Source organism: Phaethon aethereus (genome assembly GCF_964289735.1).
Source record: "Phaethon aethereus genome assembly, contig: HAP1_SCAFFOLD_220, whole genome shotgun sequence".
In the NCBI taxonomy this organism is placed as follows: Eukaryota; Metazoa; Chordata; class Aves; order Phaethontiformes; family Phaethontidae; genus Phaethon; species Phaethon aethereus.
In genome coordinates this window covers 60,579-85,260 of record NW_028114225.1, presented here as the reverse complement: position 1 = coordinate 85,260, position 24,682 = coordinate 60,579, and the positions used below count along the sequence as shown (strand labels likewise).

The window sequence follows — 24,682 nt, the reverse complement described above, 5'->3', positions numbered from 1 at the left end:
GGACTCAGAGGTCCTGATTCCACAACTTCCAAGTCCTTATTAATTACTGCATAACCCGATTTTCTCTTCCCTTCTACCACTCTGGAGGAGCCATCTATAAACAGCGCTTCTCCATTTTCCAACTCAGCATCTCTTAAATCTGGTCTCACCTTTGTCTGGGTCTCAATTACCTCTAAACAGTTATGTTGTAATTCCTCTGATGGTTCTCCAAACAAAAATTGTGCTGGACTCTGAGCAGAAGTCATCCTCAGTTCTAAGTCAGGGGAGTCTATTAGTATTGCTTCATACTTTAGGATCCGGCTGTCCCTTAACCATTTTTCCGCTTTTTGTTGTAAAACATTTCTGACATTGTGTGGGGTATACACTTTTAAAGGAGCACTAAAGGTAATCTTCCTAACTTCCTCTATTAATAATGCTGTAGCAACCAAAGCTTGGAGACAAGCAGGCCATCCTCTGCTTACTGGATCAAGTAACTTAGAACAATACCCCACGGGTTTTTTGATTCCTGCCCAGTCTTGAGTAAGAACTCCGTATGCTGTCTGGCTTGATGTATTCACGAAGAGATAGAAAGGTTTTTCTAGATCTGGGAGGCTCAATACAGGTGCTTGTATTAATGCCTTTTTTACTTCCTCAAATCTCTGATCATCTTCAATAAACCACTTAAGTTGATTATTAGTTAATTTTTCATATAAGAATTTTACTTTATCACTATAATTTTCAAGCCATGGCCTACAATATCCTAATAATCCCAGTATTTGCCTAATTTCCGTTTTAGTTTGTGGGGGTCTTAAGGATAGAATCCCAGATACCTTATCAGGATCTAACTTCTTCCTTCCCTTACTCAGCCAATGTCCTCAGTATTTTACTTCTTGTTCTACAAACTGTAGCTTTGATCGGGACACCTTTAATCCCTTTTCCCCTAGAAAATTTAACAATTTAATGGTGGCTTTTCGGATCCCCTCTTCAGTTTCTCCTGCTACTAATAAATCGTCCACAAATTGCAATAATTTTACCTCCTTAGGTATTGTGAAATCTCGTAGAATTTTTTCTAAAGTTTGTCCAAATAGATTTGGTGACTCTGTAAATCCTTGTGGTAACACAGTCCATCTTAATTGTTGTTTTCGTCCTGTTTCGGGGTCCTCCCACTCAAAGGCAAAATAATCTCTGGATCCCTCATCCAGAGGACAGGCCCAAAAAGCATCTTTCAAATCTATTACACTATACCAAGTATGTTTGGGAGATATATGACTCAATAAAGTATAAGGATTTGCCACCACAGGGAATTTAGTGATTGTTCGCTGATTTACAGCTCTTAAGTCCTGCACCATCCTGTATGACCCATCCGGTTTCTTTACGGGAAGAATGGGCGTGTTATGAGGTGACATACATGGTTCTAGGGTTCCTTTTTCCAAAAGTCTGTCAACTACAGGTTTTAATCCTCTTCGACCCTCCATAGGTATAGGGTATTGCTTGATTCTAATTGGGCGGTGCAGATCTATTTATTGAACCCTTATGGGGTCCATTTTTATTTTTCCAGTTTCCCCTTCCTTATACCACACTGAGGGGTTAATAGCTTCTTCATCCTCTTGTGTTAAAGTGTATCATTTAATCTGCAGTTTGTCCCCTTGACTCTGAATGCTCAAGTTTAACTTCAAAATCAAATCCCTTCCTAATAAATTGTATTCCGCTTCAGGGAGCAAAAGTAAATCATTAAGACAAATTTTCTTTTCTGTTTCTACTTCTACATCTTTCAATATATTTACTTTAAAAGGCTCCCCTTTTGCTCCTACTACTGACACGTAACTCTTCCCTTTTTCTATTCCTTTTGGAAGTTTTTGAATGGTTGACTTTTCGGCCCCTGTATCCACTAAAAATAAAACTTCCTCTTTATGGGGACCAATTAATAATTTTATCAAGGGCTCTGTTGATGTTGAAGTCCCCAGAAGATAGAGCCCCTGACACCCCTAGTCTTCTTTGAACATCTTCTCATCTTGTTCCCGCTTACGGCAGTTCTTCTGAACATGTCCCCTCTTGTTACAGTAGTAACAGACGGGAATTGTAAATCTTTCTCGATAAGGCTGTCCCCGGGGTGTCTGCTCTATTCTTTTTTCCCTTTTCTCTCCAGGAGTCACCTTATTTTTCTGACTTTCCCTTACTGCTGCTACAAAAATTTTTGCTTTTGCTTTTTGTTTTTCTTCGTCCCTCCTAACATAGACTTTCTGGGCTTCTCTAAGTAACTCCTCTAATCCTCTTTCTTGCCAATCTTCCAATTTTTCTAATTTCCTTCTTATATCCCCCCAGGATTTAGCTACAAATTGTGTTTCAAGGAATGCGGTCCCAGCCACTGTATTCGGATCAAGTCCAGAATACATTTGTAGGTTTTTCCTCAACCTCTCCAACCATTCTGTTGGAGATTCATCTTTCCCTTGGTGTTCATTAAATGCTTTAGTAATGTTTTGCCCTCGGGGAACCGCTTCCCTTATTCCCTGTATGATTAACGTTCTCAAATCCCTCATATTTTGTCTTCCTTGGGGTTGTTGATGATCCCAGTGGGGATCCACATTTGGCCATTTCTGATCTCCCGGGGGTCCTGCCTGATTCTGTCTTTCCCAAATTCTCATTCCAGCTTGTCTAATCATTCCCCTTTCCTCAACAGTGAATAGGATCCCTAAAATGGACTGTATTTCTTCCCAGGTATAAGTATTGGGGCCTAGGAATTGGTCCAATTTTTCAGCTACTCCGAGGGGATCATCTAATAGGGTTCCCATGTCTTTCTTGAAATTTCTTACATCTGTGGTATTTAATGGGACTGCCACAAACCCGATGCCTCCCTGATTGCCTCTGAGGGGTACTTCTCGTAAGGGATATAGAGAAGCTCCCTCAGATACAGCAGTCCTACTTCTCGTACATGAAGCCGGAGGTCGATCTAATTCCGGTGCTGTTGGTGGTGGAGATACTACGGCCACCGGAGGGGGAGCCGCCACCAGAGATGGATTATTAGAATATGGAGGCGGTAGGTTATCCAGTGGCTCCCATTTATCATCTTTTTCCTTTTCACTTTTCCCCTCTTCTTCTTCCTCAAACTTTTCATCTGTTTTTAATGCAAGTTTTGAGGCTGGAAAAGAACGTAAAGTTCTGTCCCATAATCCTGCATAATCACTTTCCTCCTGAATAAAAGGTTCCTTTGAATTAACATATATATTTAAGGCCTGGCAGACCCAGTCTTCAAAAGATCCAAAAACAGGCCAGAAGACATGTGGTCTCAAAGGTTCTTTTGGCCATTCTACCATACAATATTGAACTACTTTTAATTTACTTTTTCCTTTTCTGGGGCCCCTATCATTCCAATTTTCAATCATTATTCCTAATGGACTCTCCGGAGGTATTTCTAGTAATTCGCTCCCTTTCTTCTGGTCCTGGGTTCTCGATTTCGTCTGACCCATCTAGGAATTGTTACTGTGGCAATTCCTACAGCCCTTGGCAACCAGTAAGAGTGTCTTGCAGGGGGTTTAGGACCTATCACCCACCCACCCACGAATCCTCTAAGAATCGCTTCGGTCCTTCACCGGCCAAGTCCCTCGCGGGAGATTGGAACCGCGGTTAGAAGACCTCCACAATCGCTTCGGAACTAGGTTCCGTCTCAGTCACACTCTTACACACACAGGCAACCGAATCCTACCCAACCGAACGGTATACACCTTAAATACTTAGGACTCCGTCGTCTTCGTTCGGATCTTCGCGCGCAGAATTACGGGCAAAATAAACTGCTGCAGCCGGCAAGGGAGCTCATAAAAAAATCAAATTCTTTGCTTGCCCCTATTCAGGTTCAGGATGGCGTTAGTCCCGACCCGACCCGATCAGGAGCCACCAAAAGGTGGGGCGCCCCTCCTAGATCAAGTCAGAATTCAGGAACCAAGACCCTCCCGGACGAGCCCCCAATTTTTATAAATGATTTAGTCCCAAACAGGATTCCAATTCAAATTTACAATTTATTAAGCGAATAGAGGCAAGCAAACAGCGCTGGGTGCGCCGGGAGTCTCTGCTCCACCAAGACGCACGCGGTTCAGTTCCTGTTCCTGGTTTATATCTTGTCCGTTAATACATATTCATGAATAGGCGTGTCTTCTTCGGCGCATGCCCTCTTCTCCTTCTAGAATCGTTCTCGACTCTTCCTCAGCGTGATCCTGTTCGCTAATACATATTCATGAATAGGCGTGTCTTCTAATACATATTAATGAACAGCCGTGTCTTCTTCAGCACATGCCCTCTTCTCCTGCTGGAGTCTTCTCGAATCTTCCTCGGCGTGCCCCCAGGATGACCCCAAACCTTATGCATGCACTTTCTTTACACAATACTATGCGGCCAGTGGTCAAACTGGTTTGAGCTGATATACCAGCAAAGTAGTTTAACTTTCTCCTTTACCCCTTTTCATGGTGCAGGAGAAATCCATGAAAGTACAGAAGATTACACTTCATCACACGAATCAGATAAACATATTTCACACAGTCGACAGGGTAAAAGGCTCCAAAAGGAGGCGGTCGACGCTGCCAAAGGCTCCGAAAGGAGGCGGGCGACGCGGCAAAAGGCTCCGAAAAGGAAGCGAGCGGCACGGGAAAAATCTCCAAAAGGAGGCGGGAGACGCGGCTAAAGGCCCCGAAAGGAGGCAGTCGACGGGGTAAAAGGCTCCGAAAGGAGGCGAGCGGTGCCGCCAAAGGCTCCAAAAGGAGGCGAGTGGCACGGCCAAAGGCTCCGAAACGAGGCGGGTGATGCTGCAGAAGGCTCCAAAAGAAGGTGGGCGACGCTGCGAAAGGTTCCGAAAAGGAGGCGGGCGACGCAGCAAAAGGCTCCGAAAGGAGGCGGGCGACGTGGCCCAAGGCTCCTCGGGGGATATGCGGCGAGAGGCTCCTCGGGGGCGAAGCAGCGAGAGTTTCCCTGGGCGTGAAGCAACGAAAGGATCCGAAAACAGCCGGGCGACATGACACACGACTCCTCAGAAAGAAAGGAGGCGGGCAATGCGGCCAAAGGCTCCGAAAGGAGGCGGGCGACACGGCCAAAGGCTCCGAAAGGAGGCGTGCAACGCAGCCAAAGGCTCCGAAAATGAGGTGGGCGGCACGGGAAAAATCTCCAAAAGACGGCGGATGGCGCGGCCAAAGACTCCGAAACGAGGCAGGCGACGCGGCCAAAGGCTCCAAAAAGGAGGCGGGCAGCGCGGGAAAAATCTCCAAAAGGAGGCGGGCGGCACGGCCAAAGGCTCCGAAACGAGGTGGACGGCGCGGCCAAAGGCACCAAAACGAGGTGGGCGACACGGCCAAAGGCTCCAAAACGAGGCGGACGGCGCGGCCAAAGGCTCCAAAACGAGGCGGGCGACACGGGAAAACGCTCCGAAAGCGGGCGGGTGAGGCGGGAAAAGGCTCCTCGGGGGCCACGCGGAGAGAGGATCCTCGGGGGCCGCGCAATGAGAGGCTCCTCGGGGGTCACGCGATGAGAGGTACCTCGGTTGCGATGCTGCGAGAGGCTCCTGGGGAGCGACGTGGCGAGAGGCTCCACAGGCGCGAAGCAATGAAAGGCTCCAAAAAGAGGCGGCCGACGGGGCAAAGGGCTCCGAAACGAGGCGGCCGATGCGGCAAAACGCTTCTCGGGGGCCACAGGGTGACAGGGTCCTCGGGGGCCACGCGGTGAGAGGCTCCTCAGTGGCGATACTGCGAGAGGCTCCACAGGCGCGAACCGATGAAAGGCTCCGGAAGGAGGCAGGCAACGCGGCCAAAGGCTCCGAAAGGACGTGGGCGACGCAGACAAAGGCTCCTCGGGGGCGACGCGGCGAGATGCTCCTCGGGTGTGAAGACACGAAAGGATCCGAAAACAGCCGGGCAACGTGACAAACGACTTATCAGGAAGAAAGGAGGCAGTCGACGGTACCAAAGGCTCCGAAACCAGGCGGTCAACAGGGCCAAAGGCTCCGAAAGGAGGCGGTCGACGGGGCCAAAGGCTCCAAAAGGAGGCCGGCGGCGCGCCCAAAGGCTCCGAAAGGAGACGGTCGACGCGGCCAAAGGCTCCAAAACGGAGGCAGGCGGCGCGGCCAAAGGCTCCAAAAGGAGGCAGTCGATGCGGCCAATGGCTTCAAAACGGAGGCGGTCGACGCGGCCAAAGGCTCCGAAAAGGAGGCGAGCGACGCGACCAAAGGCTCCGAAACGAGGCGGGTGGCGCGGACAAAGGCTCCGAAAAGGACGCGGTCGACACGGCCAAAGACTCCAAAAAGGAGGCGGGCGACACGGCCAAAGGCTCTGAAACGAGGCGGGCGGCGCGGCAAAGGCTCCGAAACGAGGCGGGCGAAACGGGAAAACGCTCCGAAAGCGGGCGGGCGAGGCAGGAAAAAGCCCCGAAAGCGGGCGAGCAACGCGGGAAAAGGCTCCTCGGGTGCCACGTGGCGAGAGGCTCCTCGGGGGCCGCGCGATGAGAGGTTCCTCGGGGGCCACGCGATGAGAGGCTCCTCGGTGGCGATGCTACAAGAGACTCCTGGGGCGCGACGTGGCGAGAGGCTCCACAGGCGCGACGTGACGAAAGGCTCCGAAAGGAGGCAGGCAACGCGGCCAAAGTCTCCGAAAGGACGCGGGCGAGAAGCCAAAGGCTCCTCGGGGGCGACACGGCGAGAGGCTCCTCGGGCGTGAAGAGACGAAAGGATCCGAAAACAGCCGGGCAACGTGACAAACGATTCCTCAGGAAGAAAGGAGGCAGTCGACGGTGCCAAAGGTTCCGAAAGGAGGCGGGCGGCGTGGGAAAAAAGGCTCCGAAAAGGAGGCAGACGACATGGCCAAAGGCTCCGAAAGGAGGCGGTCGACGGGGCCAAAGGCTCCAAAAGGAGGCGGTCGACAGGGCCAAAGGCTCCAAAAGGAGGCGGTCGACAGTGCCAAAGGCTCCAAAGGCAGGCAGGCGACACGCCAAAAGGCTCCTCGGAGGCCACGGGGCGACAGGCTCCTCGGGGTCTACGCGGTGAGAGGCTTCTCAGTGGCGATACTGCGAGAGGCTCCTGAGGCGCAACGCGGCGAAAGGCTCCTGGGGCGCAACGCGACGAAAGGCTCCGAAAGGAGGCAGGCAACACGGCCAAAGGCTTCGAAAGGACGCAGTCGACGGTGCCAAAGGCTCCGAAAGGAGGCGGTCGACGGGGCCATAGGCTCCGAAAGGACAGGGGAGATGCGGTGAGAGGCTCCGCGGACGTGAAGAGACGAAAGGATCCGAAAACAGCCGGGCAACGTGACAAAAGACTCCTCAGGAAGAAAGGAGGCGGTGGACGGGGCCAAATGCTCTGAAAGCAGGCGGTCAACAGGGCCAAAGGCTCCGAAAAGAGGCGGTCAACAGGGCCAAAGGCTCCGAAAAGAGGCGGTCGACGCGGCCAAAGGCTCCGAAATGAGGGGGGTGACGCAGCCAAAGGCTCCGAAAGGAGGCGGACGGCGCAGCCAAAGACTCCGAAACGAGGCGGGTGGCGCAGCCAAAGGCTCCGAAACGAGGCGGGCGGTGCGGCCAAAGACTCCTCGGGGGCGACGCGGCGAGAGGCCCCTCGGGCGTGAAGAGAGGAAAGGATCCGAAAACAGCCGGGCAACGTGACAAACGACTCCTCAGGAAGAAAGGAGGCAGTAGACGGTGCCAAAGGCTCCGAAAAGGAGGCGGTCGACGGGGCCATAGACTCCGAAACGAGGCGGGCGGCGCATCCAAATGCTCCGAAAGGAGGTGGTCGACGGGACCAAAGGCTACAAAAGGAGGCGGTCGACGGGGCCAAACGCTCTGAATGGAGGCGGACCACGGGGACAAAGGATCCAAAAGGAGGTGGTCAGTGCGGACAAAGGCTCCGAAAGGAGGCGGGCGGCGCGGCCAAAGGCTGCGAAAGGAGGCGGGCGACGCGGCCAAAGGCTCCTCGGGGGACACGCGGCAAGAGGCTCCTCGGGGGACACGCAGCGAGAGGCTCCTCGGGGGCAACGCAGTGAGAGGCTCCTCGGGCGTGAAGCGACGAAAGGATCCGAAAAAAGCCGGGCGACGTGACAAACGACTCCTGAGGAAGAAAAGCGGTGGTCAACAGGGCCAAAGACTCCGAAAGTAGGCAGTCGACGGGGCCAAAGGCTGCGAAAGGACGCGGGCGACTCGGCCAAAGGCTCCTCGGGGGCGACGCGGCGAGAGGCTCCTCGGGCGTGAAGAGACGAAAGGATCCGACAACAGCCGGGCAACATGACAAACGACTTCTCAGGAAGAAAGGAGGCAGTCGACGGTGCCAAAGGCTCCGAAAGGAGGCGGTCGACGGGGCCATAGGCTCCGAAAGGAGGCCGTTGACGGGGCCATAGGCTCCGAAAGGAGGCGGGCAGCACTGCAAAAGGCTCCGAAAAGGAGGCGGGCGACGCGGCCAAAGGCTCCAAAAAGGAGGCGGGCGACGCGGCAAAAGGCTCCGAAACGAGGCGGGCGTTGCGGCCAAAGACTCCGAAAAGGAGGCGGGCGACACAGGAAAACACTCCGAAAGCGGGCGGGCGAGGCGGGAAAAGGCTCCTCGGGGGCCACGCGATGAGAGGCTCCTCGGTGGCGATGCTGCGAGAGGCAGCTGGGGCGCGACATGGCGAGAGGCTCCTGGGGCGCGACGCGGCGAGAGTCTCCGAAAGGAGGCAGGCAACGCGGCCAAAGGCTCCAAAAGGAAGCGGGAGACGCAGCCAAAGGCTCCTCGGGGGCGACGCGGCGAGAGGCTCCTCGGGCGTGAAGCGACGAAAGCATCTGAAAACAGCCGGGCAACGTGACAAACGACTCCTGAGCAAGAAAGGAAGCAGTCGACGGTGCCAAAGGCTCCGAAAGAAGGCGGTCGACGGGGCCATAGGCTCCGAAAGGAGACGGTCGACAGGGTCAAAGGCTCCGAAAGAAGGTGGTCGATGGGGCCAAAGGCTCCGAAAGGAGGCCGTCGACAGGGCCAAAGGCTCCAAAAGGAGGTGGTCGACGTGGCCAAAGGCTCCAAAAGGATGCGGGCGAGGCGGCAAACGGCTCCGAAAGGAGGCGGTCGAGAGGGTCAAAGGGTCCGAAAGGAGGCGGTCAACACGGCCAAAGGCTCCAAAAGGAGGCAGGCGGCGCGGCCAAAGGCTCCAAAAGGAGGCGGTCGACGCGGCCAAAGGCTCCGAAAGGAGGCGGTCGACGGGGCCAAAGGCTCCGAAAGGAGGCGGTCGACAGGGCCAAAGGCTCCAAAAGGAGGCGGTCGACGGGGCCAAAGGCTCCAAAAGGAGGCGGTCGACAGTGCCAAAGGCTCCAAAGGCAGGCAGGCGACACGCCAAAAGGCTCCTCGGAGGCCACGGGGCGACAGGCTCCTCGGGGTCTACGCGGTGAGAGGCTTCTCAGTGGCGATACTGCGAGAGGCTCCTGAGGCGCAACGCGGCGAAAGGCTCCTGGGGCGCAACGCGACGAAAGGCTCCGAAAGGAGGCAGGCAACACGGCCAAAGGCTTCGAAAGGACGCAGTCGACGGTGCCAAAGGCTCCGAAAGGAGGCGGTCGACGGGGCCATAGGCTCCGAAAGGACAGGGGAGATGCGGTGAGAGGCTCCGCGGACGTGAAGAGACGAAAGGATCCGAAAACAGCCGGGCAACGTGACAAAAGACTCCTCAGGAAGAAAGGAGGCGGTGGACGGGGCCAAATGCTCTGAAAGCAGGCGGTCAACAGGGCCAAAGGCTCCGAAAAGAGGCGGTCAACAGGGCCAAAGGCTCCGAAAAGAGGCGGTCGACGCGGCCAAAGGCTCCGAAATGAGGGGGGTGACGCAGTCAAAGGCTCCGAAAGGAGGCGGACGGCGCAGCCAAAGACTCCGAAACGAGGCGGGTGGCGCAGCCAAAGGCTCCGAAACGAGGCGGGCGGTGCGGCCAAAGACTCCTCGGGGGCGACGCGGCGAGAGGCCCCTCGGGCGTGAAGAGAGGAAAGGATCCGAAAACAGCCGGGCAACGTGACAAACGACTCCTCAGGAAGAAAGGAGGCAGTAGACGGTGCCAAAGGCTCCGAAAAGGAGGCGGTCGACGGGGCCATAGACTCCGAAACGAGGCGGGCGGCGCATCCAAATGCTCCGAAAGGAGGTGGTCGACGGGACCAAAGGCTACAAAAGGAGGCGGTCGACGGGGCCAAACGCTCTGAATGGAGGCGGACCACGGGGACAAAGGATCCAAAAGGAGGTGGTCAGTGCGGACAAAGGCTCCGAAAGGAGGCGGGCGGCGCGGCCAAAGGCTGCGAAAGGAGGCGGGCGACGCGGCCAAAGGCTCCTCGGGGGACACGCGGCAAGAGGCTCCTCGGGGGACACGCAGCGAGAGGCTCCTCGGGGGCAACGCAGTGAGAGGCTCCTCGGGCGTGAAGCGACGAAAGGATCCGAAAAAAGCCGGGCGACGTGACAAACGACTCCTGAGGAAGAAAAGCGGTGGTCAACAGGGCCAAAGACTCCGAAAGTAGGCAGTCGACGGGGCCAAAGGCTGCGAAAGGACGCGGGCGACTCGGCCAAAGGCTCCTCGGGGGCGACGCGGCGAGAGGCTCCTCGGGCGTGAAGAGACGAAAGGATCCGACAACAGCCGGGCAACATGACAAACGACTTCTCAGGAAGAAAGGAGGCAGTCGACGGTGCCAAAGGCTCCGAAAGGAGGCGGTCGACGGGGCCATAGGCTCCGAAAGGAGGCCGTTGACGGGGCCATAGGCTCCGAAAGGAGGCGGGCAGCACTGCAAAAGGCTCCGAAAAGGAGGCGGGCGACGCGGCCAAAGGCTCCAAAAAGGAGGCGGGCGACGCGGCAAAAGGCTCCGAAACGAGGCGGGCGTTGCGGCCAAAGACTCCGAAAAGGAGGCGGGCGACACAGGAAAACACTCCGAAAGCGGGCGGGCGAGGCGGGAAAAGGCTCCTCGGGGGCCACGCGATGAGAGGCTCCTCGGTGGCGATGCTGCGAGAGGCAGCTGGGGCGCGACATGGCGAGAGGCTCCTGGGGCGCGACGCGGCGAGAGTCTCCGAAAGGAGGCAGGCAACGCGGCCAAAGGCTCCAAAAGGAAGCGGGAGACGCAGCCAAAGGCTCCTCGGGGGCGACGCGGCGAGAGGCTCCTCGGGCGTGAAGCGACGAAAGCATCTGAAAACAGCCGGGCAACGTGACAAACGACTCCTGAGCAAGAAAGGAAGCAGTCGACGGTGCCAAAGGCTCCGAAAGAAGGCGGTCGACGGGGCCATAGGCTCCGAAAGGAGACGGTCGACAGGGTCAAAGGCTCCGAAAGAAGGTGGTCGATGGGGCCAAAGGCTCCGAAAGGAGGCCGTCGACAGGGCCAAAGGCTCCAAAAGGAGGTGGTCGACGTGGCCAAAGGCTCCAAAAGGATGCGGGCGAGGCGGCAAACGGCTCCGAAAGGAGGCGGTCGAGAGGGTCAAAGGGTCCGAAAGGAGGCGGTCAACACGGCCAAAGGCTCCAAAAGGAGGCAGGCGGCGCGGCCAAAGGCTCCAAAAGGAGGCGGTCGACGCGGCCAAAGGCTCCGAAAGGAGGCGGTCGACGGGGCCAAAGGCTCCGAAAGGAGGCGGTCGACAGGGCCAAAGGCTCCAAAAGGAGGCGGTCGACGGGGCCAAAGGCTCCAAAAGGAGGCGGTCGACAGTGCCAAAGGCTCCAAAGGCAGGCAGGCGACACGCCAAAAGGCTCCTCGGAGGCCACGGGGCGACAGGCTCCTCGGGGTCTACGCGGTGAGAGGCTTCTCAGTGGCGATACTGCGAGAGGCTCCTGAGGCGCAACGCGGCGAAAGGCTCCTGGGGCGCAACGCGACGAAAGGCTCCGAAAGGAGGCAGGCAACACGGCCAAAGGCTTCGAAAGGACGCAGTCAACGGTGCCAAAGGCTCCGAAAGGAGGCGGTCGACGGGGCCATAGGCTCCGAAAGGACAGGGGAGATGCGGTGAGAGGCTCCGCGGACGTGAAGAGACGAAAGGATCCGAAAACAGCCGGGCAACGTGACAAAAGACTCCTCAGGAAGAAAGGAGGCGGTGGACGGGGCCAAATGCTCTGAAAGCAGGCGGTCAACAGGGCCAAAGGCTCCGAAAAGAGGCGGTCAACAGGGCCAAAGGCTCTGAAAGGAGGCGGTCGACGCGGCCAAAGGCTCCGAAAAGAGGCGGTCGACGCGGCCAAAGGCTCCGAAATGAGGGGGGTGACGCAGCCAAAGGCTCCGAAAGGAGGCGGACGGCGCAGCCAAAGACTCCGAAACGAGGCGGGTGGCGCAGCCAAAGGCTCCGAAACGAGGCGGGCGGTGCGGCCAAAGACTCCTCGGGGGCGACGCGGCGAGAGGCCCCTCGGGCGTGAAGAGAGGAAAGGATCCGAAAACAGCCGGGCAACGTGACAAACGACTCCTCAGGAAGAAAGGAGGCAGTAGACGGTGCCAAAGGCTCCGAAAAGGAGGCGGTCGACGGGGCCATAGACTCCGAAACGAGGCGGGCGGCGCGTCCAAATGCTCCGAAAGGAGGTGGTCGACGGGACCAAAGGCTACAAAAGGAGGCGGTCGACGGGGCCAAACGCTCTGAATGGAGGCGGACCACGGGGACAAAGGATCCAAAAGGAGGTGGTCAGTGCGGACAAAGGCTCCGAAAGGAGGCGGGCGGCGCGGCCAAAGGCTGCGAAAGGAGGCGGGCGACGCGGCCAAAGGCTCCTCGGGGGACACGCGGCAAGAGGCTCCTCGGGGGACACGCAGCGAGAGGCTCCTCGGGGGCAACGCAGTGAGAGGCTCCTCGGGCGTGAAGCGACGAAAGGATCCGAAAAAAGCCGGGCGACGTGACAAACGACTCCTGAGGAAGAAAAGCGGTGGTCAACAGGGCCAAAGACTCCGAAAGTAGGCAGTCGACGGGGCCAAAGGCTGCGAAAGGACGCGGGCGACTCGGCCAAAGGCTCCTCGGGGGCGACGCGGCGAGAGGCTCCTCGGGCGTGAAGAGACGAAAGGATCCGACAACAGCCGGGCAACATGACAAACGACTTCTCAGGAAGAAAGGAGGCAGTCGACGGTGCCAAAGGCTCCGAAAGGAGGCGGTCGACGGGGCCATAGGCTCCGAAAGGAGGCCGTTGACGGGGCCATAGGCTCCGAAAGGAGGCGGGCAGCACCGCAAAAGGCTCCGAAAAGGAGGCGGGCGACGCGGCCAAAGGCTCCAAAAAGGAGGCGGGCGACGCGGCAAAAGGCTCCGAAACGAGGCGGGCGTTGCGGCCAAAGACTCCGAAAAGGAGGCGGGCGACAGAGGAAAACACTCCGAAAGCGGGCGGGCGAGGCGGGAAAAGGCTCCTCGGGGGCCACGCGATGAGAGGCTCCTCGGTGGCGATGCTGCGAGAGGCAGCTGGGGCGCGACATGGCGAGAGGCTCCTGGGGCGCGACGCGGCGAGAGTCTCCGAAAGGAGGCAGGCAACGCGGCCAAAGGCTCCAAAAGGAAGCGGGAGACGCAGCCAAAGGCTCCTCGGGGGCGACGCGGCGAGAGGCTCCTCGGGCGTGAAGCGACGAAAGCATCCGAAAACAGCCGGGCAACGTGACAAACGACTCCTGAGCAAGAAAGGAAGCAGTCGACGGTGCCAAAGGCTCCGAAAGAAGGCGGTCGACGGGGCCATAGGCTCCGAAAGGAGACGGTCGACAGGGTCAAAGGCTCCGAAAGAAGGTGGTCGATGTGGCCAAAGGCTCCGAAAGGAGGCCGTCGACAGGGCCAAAGGCTCCAAAAGGAGGTGGTCGACGTGGCCAAAGGCTCCAAAAGGATGCGGGCGAGGCGGCAAACGGCTCCGAAAGGAGGCGGTCGAGAGGGTCAAAGGGTCCGAAAGGAGGCGGTCAACACGGCCAAAGGCTCCAAAAGGAGGCAGGCGGCGCGGCCAAAGGCTCCAAAAGGAGGCGGTCGACGCGGCCAAAGGCTCCGAAAGGAGGCGGTCGACGGGGCCATAGGCTCCAAAAGGAGACGGTCGACGGGGCCATAGGCTCCGAAAGGAGGCGGTCGACGGGGCCAAAGGCTCCGAAAAGGAGGCGGGCGACACAAGAAAATGCTCCGAAAGGAGGCGGTCGGCGCGGCAAAAGGCTCCTCGGGGGCCACGCGATGAGAGGCTCCTCGGTGGCGATGCTGCGAGAGGCAGCTGGGGCGCGACATGGCGAGAGGCTCCTGGGGCGCGACGCGGCGAGAGGCTCCGAAAGGAGGAAGACAACGCGGCCAAAGGCTCCGAAAGGACGCGGGCGACGCAGCCAAAGGCTCCTCGGGGGCGATACGGCAAGAGGCTCCTCGGGCGTGACGAGACGAAAGGATCCAAAAACAGCCGGGCAACATCACAAACGACTCCTGAGCAAGAAAGGAGGCAGTCGACGGTGCCAAAGGCTCCGAAAGGAGGCAGTCGACGGGGCCATAGGCTCCGAAAGGAGACGGTCGACGGGGCCAAAGGCTCCGAAAGGAGGCGGGCGGCGCGGCCAAAGGTTCCGAAAGGAGGCGGTCGGCGTGGCCAAAGGCTCCGAAAGGAGGCGGGCGGCATGGCCAAAGGCTCCGAAAGGATGCGGGCGACGCGGCCAAAGGCTGCGAAACGAGGCGGGCGACGCGGCCAAAGGCTGCGAAAGGAGTCGGGCGGCGCGGCCAAAGGCTCCGAAAAGGAGGCGGTCGACAAGGCCAAAGACTCCGAAAGGAGGCGGGCGACGGGGCCAAAGGCTCCAAAAGGAGGCGGGCGACGTGGCCAAAGGCTCCGAAACGAGGCGGGCGACACGGGAAAATGCACCGAAAGCGGGAGGGCGAGGTGGAAAAACGCTCCAGAAGCGGGCGGGCGACGCGGGAAAAGGCTCCTCGGGAGCCACGCGGTGAGAGGCTCCTCGATGGCGATGCTGCGAGAGGCTCCTGGGGCGCGACGTGGCGAGAGGCTCCACAGGCGCGAAGCAATGAAAGGCTCCGAAAGGAGGCAGGCAACGCGGCCAAAGGCTCCGAAATGACGCGGGCGACGCCGCCAAAGCCTCCTCGGGGGACACGCGGCGAGAGGCTCCTCGGGGGCAACGCAGTAAGAGGCTCCTCGGGCGTGAAGCGACGAAAGCATCCGAAAACAGCCGGGGGACGTGATAAACGACTCCTCAGGAAGAAAAGCGGCGGTCAATGGGGCCAAAGGCTCTGAAAGGAGGCGGTCGACGGGGCCAAAGGCTCCAAAAGGAGGCGGTCGACGCGGCCAAAGGCTCCAAAAGGAGGCGGGCAGCGCGGCCAAAGACTCCAAAACGAGGCGGGTGGCGCAGCCAAAGGCTCCGAAACGAGGCGGGCGTTGCGGCCAAAGACTCCTCGGGGGCGACGCGGCGAGAGTCTCGTCGGGCGTGAAGAGAAGAAAGGATCCGAAAACAGCCGGGGAACGTGACAAACGACTTCTCAGGAAGAATGGAGGCAGTCAACGGTGCCAAAAGCTCCGAAAGGAGGCGATCGAAGGGGCCATAGGCTCCGAAAGGAGGCGGGCGGCGCGGCCAAAGGATCCGAAAAGGAGGCGGTCCGCGGGGCCAAAGGCTTCGAAAGGAGGCGGTCGACGCGGCCAAAGGTTCCAAAACGGAGGTGGTCGGCGCGGCCAAAGGCTCCAAAACGAGGTGGCCGACGCGGCAAAGGACTCCGAAACGAGGCGGACGACGCGGCAAAAGGCTCCTCGGGGGCCACGGCGCGACAGGCTCCTCGGGGTCTACGCGGTGAGAGACTCCTCAGTGGCGATAGTGCGAGAGGCTCCTGGGGCGCGACGTGACGAAACGCTCCGAAAGGAGGCAGGCAACGCGGCCAAAGGCTCCGAAAGGACGCGGGCGACGCAGCCAAAGGCTCCTCGAGGGCAACGCAGCGCGACGCTCCTCAGGCGTGAAGAGACGAAAGGATCCGAAAACAACAGGGCAACGTGACAAATGACTTCTCAGGAAGAAAGGAGGCGGGCGGTGCAGGAAAAATCTCCGAAAGGAGGCGGGCTACACGGCCAAGGCTGCGAAAAGGAGGCGGGCACTGTGGGAAAAATCTCCAAAAGGAGGCGGGCGGCACGGCCAAAGGCTCCGAAAAGGAGGCAGGCGACGCGGCCAATGGCTCCGAAACGATTCGGGCGGCGCGGCCAAAGGCTCCGAAAAGGAGGCGGTCGACGGGGCCAAAGGCTCCGAAAGGAGGCGGTCGACGGGGCCAAAGGCTCCGAAAGGAGGCGGTCGACGCGGCCAAAGGCTCCGAAAGGAGGCGGTCGACGCGGCCAAAGGCTCAAAAAGGAGGCGGTCGGCGCGGCCAAAGGCTCCGAAAAGGAGGCGGTCGACAGGGCCAAAGACTCCGAAAGGAGGCGGGCGGCGTGGCCAAAGGCTCCAAAAGGAGGCGGTCGGCGCGGCCAAAGGCTCCGAAAGGAGGTGGGCGGCACGGCCAAAGTCTGCGAAAGGAGTCGGGCGGCGCGGCCAAAGGCTCCAAAACGAGGCGGGCGACACGGGAAAACGCACCGAAAGCGGGCGGGCGAGGCGGAAAAATGCTCCGGAAGCGGGCGGGTGACGCGGGAAAAGGCTCCTCGGGAGCCACGCGGTGAGAGGCTCCTCGATGGCGATGCTGCGAGAGGCTCCTGGGGCGCGACGTGGCGAGAGGCTCCACAGGCGCGAAGCAATGAAAGGCTCCGAAAGGAGGCAGGCAAACGCGGCCAAAGGCTCCGAAATGACACGGGTGACGCCGCCAAAGCCTCCTCGGGGGACAGGCCGCGAGAGGCTCCTCGGGGGTGATGCAGAGAGAGGCTCCTTGGGGGCGCCGTGATGAAAGGCTCCGAAAGGAGGCAGGCAACGCGGCCAAAGGCTCCGAAAGGACGCGGGCGACGCAGCCAAAGGCTCCTCGGGAGCGACGCAGCGAAAGGCTCCTCAGGCGTGAAGAGACGAAAGGATCCGAAAACAGCCGGGCAACATGACAAACGACTCCTTAGGAAGAAAGGAAGCAGTCGACGGGGCCATAGGCTCCGAAAGCAGACGGTCGAAGGGGCCAAAGGCTCCGAAAGTGGCGATCGACAGGGCCAAAGCCTCCGAAAGTGGCGATCGATGGGGCCAAAGCCTCCAAAAAGAGGCGGGCGGTGCGGCCAAAGGCTCCAAATGGAGGCGGTCGACGCGGCCAAAGGCTCCAAAAAGAGGCGGTAGGCACGGCCAAAGGCTCCAAAAGGAGGGGGTCGGCGCGGCCAAAGACTCCGAAAGGAGGCGGTCGACAGGGTCAAAGGGTCCGAAAGGAGGCGGTCGACACGGCCAAAGGCTCCAAAAGGAGGCAGGCGGCGCGGCCAAAGCCTCCGAAACAAGGTGGTCGACGCGGCCAAAGGCTCCAAAAGGAGGTGGTCGACGCGGCCAAAGGCTCCGAACGAAGGCGGGCGGCGCGGCCAAAGGCTCCGAAAAGAGGCGGGCGACACGGGAAAACGCTCCGATAGCGGGCGGGCGAGGCGGGAAATTGCTCTGAAAGCGGGCGGGCGACGCGGGAAAAGGCTCCTCGGGGGCCACGCGGCGAGAGGCTCCTCGGGGGCCGCGCAATGAGAGGCTCCGCGGGGGCCACGCGATGAGAGGCTCCACGGTGGCGATGCTGCAAGAGGCAGCTGGGGCACGACGTGGTGAGAGGCTCCTGGGGCGCGACGCGGCGAGAGGCTCCGAAAGGAGGCGGTCGGCGCGGCTAAGGGCTCCAAAACAGAGGCGGTCGACGCGGCCAAAGGCTTCAAAATGAGACGGCCGACGTGGCAAAGGACTCCAAAACGAGGCGGCCGACGCGGCAAAAGGCTCCGAAGGCAGGCGGGCGATGCGGCAAAAGGCTCCTTGGGGGCCACGGGGTGACAGGCTCCTCGGGGTCTACGCGGCGAGAGGCTCCTCAGTGGCGATACTGCGAGAGGCTCCTGGGGCGCGACGTGACGATAGGCTCCGAAAGGAGGCAGGCAACGCGGCCAAAGGCTCCGAAAGGACGCGGGCGACGCAGCCAAAGGCTCCGAAAGGACGGGGGCGACGCGGCGAGAGGCTCCTCAGGGCTGATGCTGCGAGAGGCTCCTGGGGCGCGACGTGGCGAGAGGCTCCACAGGGGCGAAGTGATGAAAGTCTCCGAAAGGAGGCAGACAACGCGGCCAAAGGCTCCGAAATGACGCGGGCGACGCCGCCAAAGACTCCTCGGGGGACAGGAGGCGAGAGGCTCCTCGGGGGTGATACGGCGAGAGGCTCCTCAGTCGCGATACTGCGAGAGGCTCCTGGGGCGCGACGTGACGAAAGGCTCCGAAAGGAGGCAGGCAACGCGGCCAAAGGCTCCGAAAGGACGCGGGCGACGCAGCCAAAGGCTCCTCGGGGGCGACGCAGCGAAAGGCTCCTCAGGCGTGAAGAGACGAAAGGATCCGAAAACAGCGGGGCAACATGACAAACGACTCCTTAGGAAGAAAGGAAGCAGTCGACGGGGCCATAGGCTCCGAAAGCAGACGGTCGAAGGGGCCAAAGGCTCCGAAAGTGGCGATCGACGGGGCCAAAGCCTCCGAAAGTGGCGATCGATGGGGCCAAAGCCTCCAAAAAGAGGCGGGCGGCGCGGCCAAAGGCTCCAAAAGGAGGCGGTCGACGCGGCCAAAGGCTCCAAAAAGAGGCGGTAGGCACGGCCAAAGGCTCCAAAAGGAGGGGGTCGGCGCGGCCAAAGGCTCCGAAAGGAGGCGGTCGACAGGGTCAAAGGGTCCGAAAGGAGGCGGTCGACACGGCCAAAGGCTCCAAAAGGAGGCAGGCGGCGCGGCCAAACCCTCCGAAACGGAGGCCGTCGGTGCGGCCAAAGGCTCCAAAACGATGCGGCCAATGCGGCAAAGGACTCCAAAACGAGGCGGCCGACGCGGCAAAAGGCTCCACAGGCGCGAAGCGATGAAAGTCTCCGAAGGTGAGAGAAGGCTGCGACACTATGAGGCAAGAGGCGGAGGAGGCAAGAGGAGGCCAAAGGAGGCCAAAGCAACAAGTGGCGACAGGAGGAAGACGCGAAAGGAGGAGGAGGCGGAGCAGTCAAGCAGAGAAGGAGGAGGCAAGAGGTGGCAAGGGGAGGAGGAGACCGAAGAAAAAAGGCGGCGGGTGGAAGAGGAGAAGAAAGGAAGCAATGGCAAGCAACGGAGGAGCAAGGGGAAAAGGAGAAGGAAGGAGGAGGCCTGCGGAGGCAAGAGCAGAGCACTGGAGCAAGTGGAGGAGGAGGCAAGAGCTGTCACCAAGAGGCCCGGGAAGGAGGAGGATGTCTCTTTCGTTTCCTTTGGCCTGCTCTTGCCTGCTCTTGCCTCCACTTGCCTCCTCCCTCAGCCTGTCGCCTCCTGCTTCCTCCTCTAGACTCCACCGCCTCTGCTCATCCTCCCCTTTTTCTGCTTTTTCTCCCTTTTTGTTCCTGCACATCTTTGTACCGCGTAGCCTCCTGCTCTTCGTCATCCTCCTCCTCTTTCCATTCCTCCTCCTCCCCTTGCTCCTTCTCCTGTTCCTTTTTGGCTGCTCCCTCCTCCTGCAGATTCTCCTCCTCTCCATCCTCCTCCACTTACACCTCTTCTTCTCCCTAACCGCCTCTCCCCCTCCTCTTCCTTAGGTAGCCTCCCATCGTCTCCCATTGCTTCCTCCTGCTAATTCCTTCTACTCCTTCCGTTGCCTCCTTCGGCCCCTTGTTCCCTATGGCTCCTCCACCGACTCCTACTCATGCTTCTCCTCCTTCTCTTCTGTCACCTCTTCTTGAACCCTATTGCCTAATGTGTCTGGCACCTCCTCCTTCTCCTGTTACCCTGTGGCCTTCTCCTCCTCCTGCTTTTGCCTCCTCTTGTCTCCCCGGGCATCTTGTGGCCTCATGCTCTTTCTCTTCCGGTTGCCTCCTTGGGACTAGTCATTCTTTACGTGTTCTGTCCTGCTCTGTCCTCCTCTTGCGTCCTCTTTGATCTCCTGCCTTCTCTTGCCTCCTTCTCCGCCTCCTTCTCCATCTTTTACTCCTCTTCTGGCCTCCGGTTTCCTTCTGTGGCTGCTCCTCCTGCTCTCCTCCTCCTACCTGCTGTTGTCTTTTGCCTCCTCTTCCTCCCTACCTTCCTAAACCTTCTCTTGCCTCCTGTTGGCTCCCGTTCCCTCCGGTCGCCTCCTCTTCTGCAGCTCGCAGGCCTCCTCTCATCAACTGTTGCCTTCTGCTGCCTCCGGTTGCCTCCTCTTGCTCATCCTTCTCTTGTCTCCTCTGCCTTCTCCACCTGCTCCTCCTTCGCCTGCCTCCTCCTGGCCCTTGTTAGGTCCTCCTCCTCCTTCCCCTCTTCCTCTTTCCTCCTGCTGTCTCCTCTTACTCCCTGTTTTTTCCTCTTGCCTCCTCCTCCTCCTCCTCCCCATATTCCCCTCTCCTCCAGCAGGCAGCAGGAAGAGCAGCAGCAGCAGGAGGGAACAGCTGGCTAAGGAACGTCACGGGAAGCAAGAGAAGGCGGACAAGGAGGAGGAGAGGGGAGGCAAGAGGAGGAGGATGCCACCGGAGGCAAGAATAGCCAAGAGGAGAGTGACGACCAGGACACCACAGGAGGCACCAGAGAGGAACAGCAGAATACTGGAAAATGTTCTTCTGCATTGTCCTTCTGTTTTTTGTCCTCCACCTCCCCTTGTTCCTCCTAGTGTTTATGTGTTGACATCCTGTCCTCATGCAGTTTCTCCTCCTCTGCATCGTAATCCTCTTACACCTCTTCTTCCTACTTGCCTGTTCTCCTCCTATTTCTTCCATAGCCTGTTGCCTCGTGGTGCCTCCTGTTGCTTCCTCTTGCCAACCTCTTTTATTCCTTCTGTTTTCTCCTTTTGTCCCTTCTTCCCTATGCCTCCTACACTTTCTCCTACTCCTGCTTCTCTTCCTTCTCTTTTGTCACCGGTTATTGAACTCTAAGAGGAAAGTGCCTGGCATCTTCTCCTGTTCCTTGTCCTCCTCCTTTTCTTATTATCCTGTTGCTTTCTCCTCTTCATCTTGACGTCACCTGTTTTCTCCTATTGTCTCCTTTTCATCATCCTCCCGCGCCTCTTACGCGCTTTTGCCTCCTTTTGTCTCACACTTCTTTTTGTCCAGTTCCCTCTTATTGCCTCCTCTTACCTCTTGTTGCCTTTTCCTCCTCTTCCTCCTAGTCCCTCCTGTTGCCCTGTGTGGCATGCTGTTGCCTCCTCCTCCTTTATCTCCTGGGTCCTGCTGTGTTGTTGTTTCGCCTCCTGTTTTTCTTCCATCTTTGCCTCCTGCTGCCTCTATCTTCTCTTACCTCCTGTGTCCTTCTGCTCCTGTTGCCTCCATATCCCTCCTGTTCCTGTTTCCTCCTGCTGCTTCCTTGCTCTTCTTTCTTCTTTACCCCTTGTGTCCTTATGTGTCCTTTTATATTTTTTTCCCCCATCTCCTGCTGCCTCTTTCTTCTTCTCCTGCTACCTCCTTTTGCGTCCTTTTACTTCCTGATCCCTTCTCCACTTACTGTGTCCTGCTGTTACCTCCTCCTCCTCCTGCTGTTGTCGTCTTCGGTTGCCTCCTCTCCCTCCTCTTGCCTCCTGTTTCCACCTGTTTTCTCTTCCTCGGCTTTGTCTGACCTCCTGGTTCTTCTCGTTGCCTTTGTCTATTTCTCCACCTTGTATGCCTTCTCTTTTCTGCTGGTGCCGTCTGTTTCCTCTTTTTGCCTCTTATTGCCTCCCTTTTCTTCTTCTCCTCCTTTTGCTTTCTTTCGAATTTTCCTCCTGTTGTTTCCTGTTTCCGTACGCTCGTCATGTTAACTCATTTTGCCCCTTATCCTATTGCCTCCTCCTCCTCTTGTTGCCTGCTCTTCCTGTTCCTTTTGGTTTCCTCCTCTTGCCTCCTCTTCCTTCTCCTTGTCTTCCTGCTCTTCCTCTTCTTGCCTCCTGTTACCTCCTCCTTCTCTTCCTCCTTCGTGCCCTCTGCCTTCTCCTCCTTTTCTTGCCTCCTGTTGCCTCCTGTTGCTCTGTTTTTCCTGTTGCCTCCCCTTCCTCTTCCCTTCTTCTCTCACTGTTGCATCATGTTCCTTCGTCTTCATCTTCCTCCTCCTTTTGCATCCTGTTGCCTCTTATTGCTTCCTCTTGCCTCCTTCTCCATCTCCTCCAGTTTTCTGCTTTGGCCTCCTCTTGTCTCCTTCTCCTCTTCCCATTGCCTCCTCTTCCCGTCTCCTGCTCTTCCTCATTTTGCCTCTTTTTCTTTCCACCTCTTGTCCTCTTCTGCTTCCTCTTGGGTCCTCCTCTTCCTCTTGTGTCATATTGTCTCCTCTGTCTCTTACTTCCCGTTGCTTCCTCCTGCTCCCCCTCCTCCTTCTCTGGTTGCCTTCTCTTGACTCCTATAGCCTTCTGTTTCTCCTCCTGTCCCTGTCACCTGCTGTTGCCATTTGTTTCATCCTACGCCTCTTCTTCCTTTTGGCTCCTCTCTTCTCCTTTTGCCTCCTCCTTGTCCTCTTCTTCCTTGTCCTTGTCTTCCTTGTCTTCATCGTTGTTGTTGTTGTTGTCATCATTGTCCTCCTTCTCCTCGCCCTCCTCCTCTTCCTTCTCCTTCTCTTTTTCCTTTTTTATGTCCATCTCCATGTCCTAACCTGCATGCTACTCTTCTCTTATTGTGTCCTCCTCTTGCTTCTTTTTGCCGCCTCCTTCTCCTCTTCCTCTACTTGTGGCCTCCTGTTGCCTTGTCATCCTGTTGCCTCATGTTTCTTCCTGTTGCCTCCTCCTGCTCCTTTTTTCTTCTTCGTGCCTCCTATTGCTAAATCCTACGCATGTTGCCTCCTGTTGCCTGCTTCTCATGTTTCCTCCTCCCCCTCCTCCTCCTTAACATCCTCATCATGCTTCAACCTGTCTATCCCCTTAGTCTCGGGTGACACTCTTGCACATGATTCTCCACAACATGCCACGGTTAGGAGGTGCCAGCTCACGACAGCTGCTTGTAGTTCTGCAGCTCGATCTTGACATTGGCTGCAAGGAGGAGGAACGTTGTCACTGCCACAGCAGGCCCAATTTCCATGCAAGTTCCATAACAAAATTCTAGAGAAAAGGTCATTTGTAGAAACAGCTCTTGGGAAGCCATTTGTTTTGGGGGAGCTCAAGCTGTCCCCTGACCTTTGGTGGCAATTGGCTACTTCTCCCAGCCCCTTCCAAGGAACAAGGAGCACGCAACCCATGACCCCCTAGACCTGGAGGGGGAAAGCTTAGGGTGGCCTTCTCAGCAGGGATAATCACTGTGGGGAGCGCAAGCTCCCACACCCATAACTCATCAATGCCCAGCTGGAAGGTGGGTCTGTAAACCACAAACACCACTTACTTGCCGTGGAATTGCTCTTGGATGGTAGCGAAGGTCCCAAGTCCTGCAACCAGGACACCCTGCCCAGGGAAAAGACAAAACGGCTGGCTGATAAATGAGTACCTTAGAGATAGGAAAAGTGAAAGCTTTGGAAAAAACCCATGTTCTCCATTTTTTTACTTCTCCTCCTCAAAATGTTTGCGAACATCTCTTGGCTAGAGAAGATCCCAGCCATTTCCAGCACAGGGAATACCCCTGGGACTTAGTCCTTGGCACAGACCCAGCATCATGCCCAGTCCCTCTGCTTGGTCTCTCCACTCTGACCACAGGGAAGAGTGAAGCCCTAGGGCATGCTGGATGCTTTCTCAGACTGGCTCTCAGAAGCTGTTCTGGGCACACAAGGTGGTCTCGGCGTGCTGCTGTGGTGCTCAGGGGGGGATCGTTCCTCGGGGCCCAGGCCTCTCAGGAGGACTGAACCCCGGCATGGTGAGGGGGACCAGGACACCCGCCCACCTTGTCCACCTTCAGCTGTCCCATGATGTAATCAGACACAGCTCCCCAGATAGCCACGACTGCTGCAAAGCAAAGGAAAGAGGTCTCAGGCTCCAGACCAGACAGCTCACAGACGCTCGGCAAGCTCCCTACCCGGGGGATGACTGATGCTGAAGTACACAGACATCCCAGAAGAACACTGCCATGGCTGTGGAGCTGGACTGTGCCCCCATTTCAGACTGCCAACTCCCAGAGACAGCTGGCCCTGAACGGTTTCCCCTTTTAAGGGGACCAAGCCATGCCCACAGGAGCCCCGTACCAGCACCTGGCAGTTCTGGCAGCCACACAGTCCCCCGAGCCCAGAGGGACCCTCAGGCAGCGCTCTCACACAACAGCCCCCAGCCCTGTCCAGCCACCCCCACAGCACAGCAGCTGCAGCTTTGGGCAGTGGACAGCCCTAGTGCAACCCCTCAGGAAGGAGCTCCCAAACCCCTCAGCCTTGGTGCAGAGCTGCAGGAGCATGGCGAACAAGTAGCTCAGCTCCAAGCTGACAGCCACGGTGCAGCAGCCCACCATCACGCTTACCACTTGCCCTCATCTTGGGGAAGAGGATGCTCTGTGCGGCTCCTTGCCCAAAACTCAACATCTCCGATGTGCCCCTGCTCTGACTGTCAGCAAGGGTCCTGCTTGTCAGTCGAGGGTCCCCCAGTACAGCCCCGCTGCCTCCCAGCCCTGCTCCCGGCTGTGGAGCAGCTCCAAAGGGCAACAGTGAGGAGCCCCTGAGCAGTGCCCAGGCCTCGCCAGGAAGTGCCAGCACTGCCGCGGCGCTGGAGAAACCTCCCTGGGATGCAGGGCACCACCCTGTGACATCAGTCCACGTCATTTGGAGGCCCATTATGACACCAGCAAGGAGATGGCACAGCTGGGGAGAGAGGCGAGAGATTTTCCCTCTTGTCCTGAGAAACAGTCACCCCTTTCTCCCTGGTCCTTTTCCAAATAATTGCGTCTGCCCCCTGCACCCGC

At 58.1% G+C, this 24,682-nt stretch overlaps 1 protein-coding gene across 1 annotated transcript in view; it reads right to left on the bottom strand.

Annotated features, from left to right (window-relative positions):
- Positions 1-24,235, bottom strand: part of LOC309416168 (aprataxin and PNK-like factor) — a gene marked incomplete at both ends in the record, with an annotated part of 51,857 nt that extends 27,622 nt beyond the window's left edge. Inside the window, 3 exon segments of the mRNA XM_082015743.1 lie at positions 23,189-23,247; positions 23,681-23,742; positions 24,082-24,235. Of these exon segments, the coding sequence (XP_081871869.1) occupies positions 23,189-23,247; positions 23,681-23,742; positions 24,082-24,235 (275 nt within the window).
- Positions 24,236-24,682: the final 447 nt, after the last annotated feature.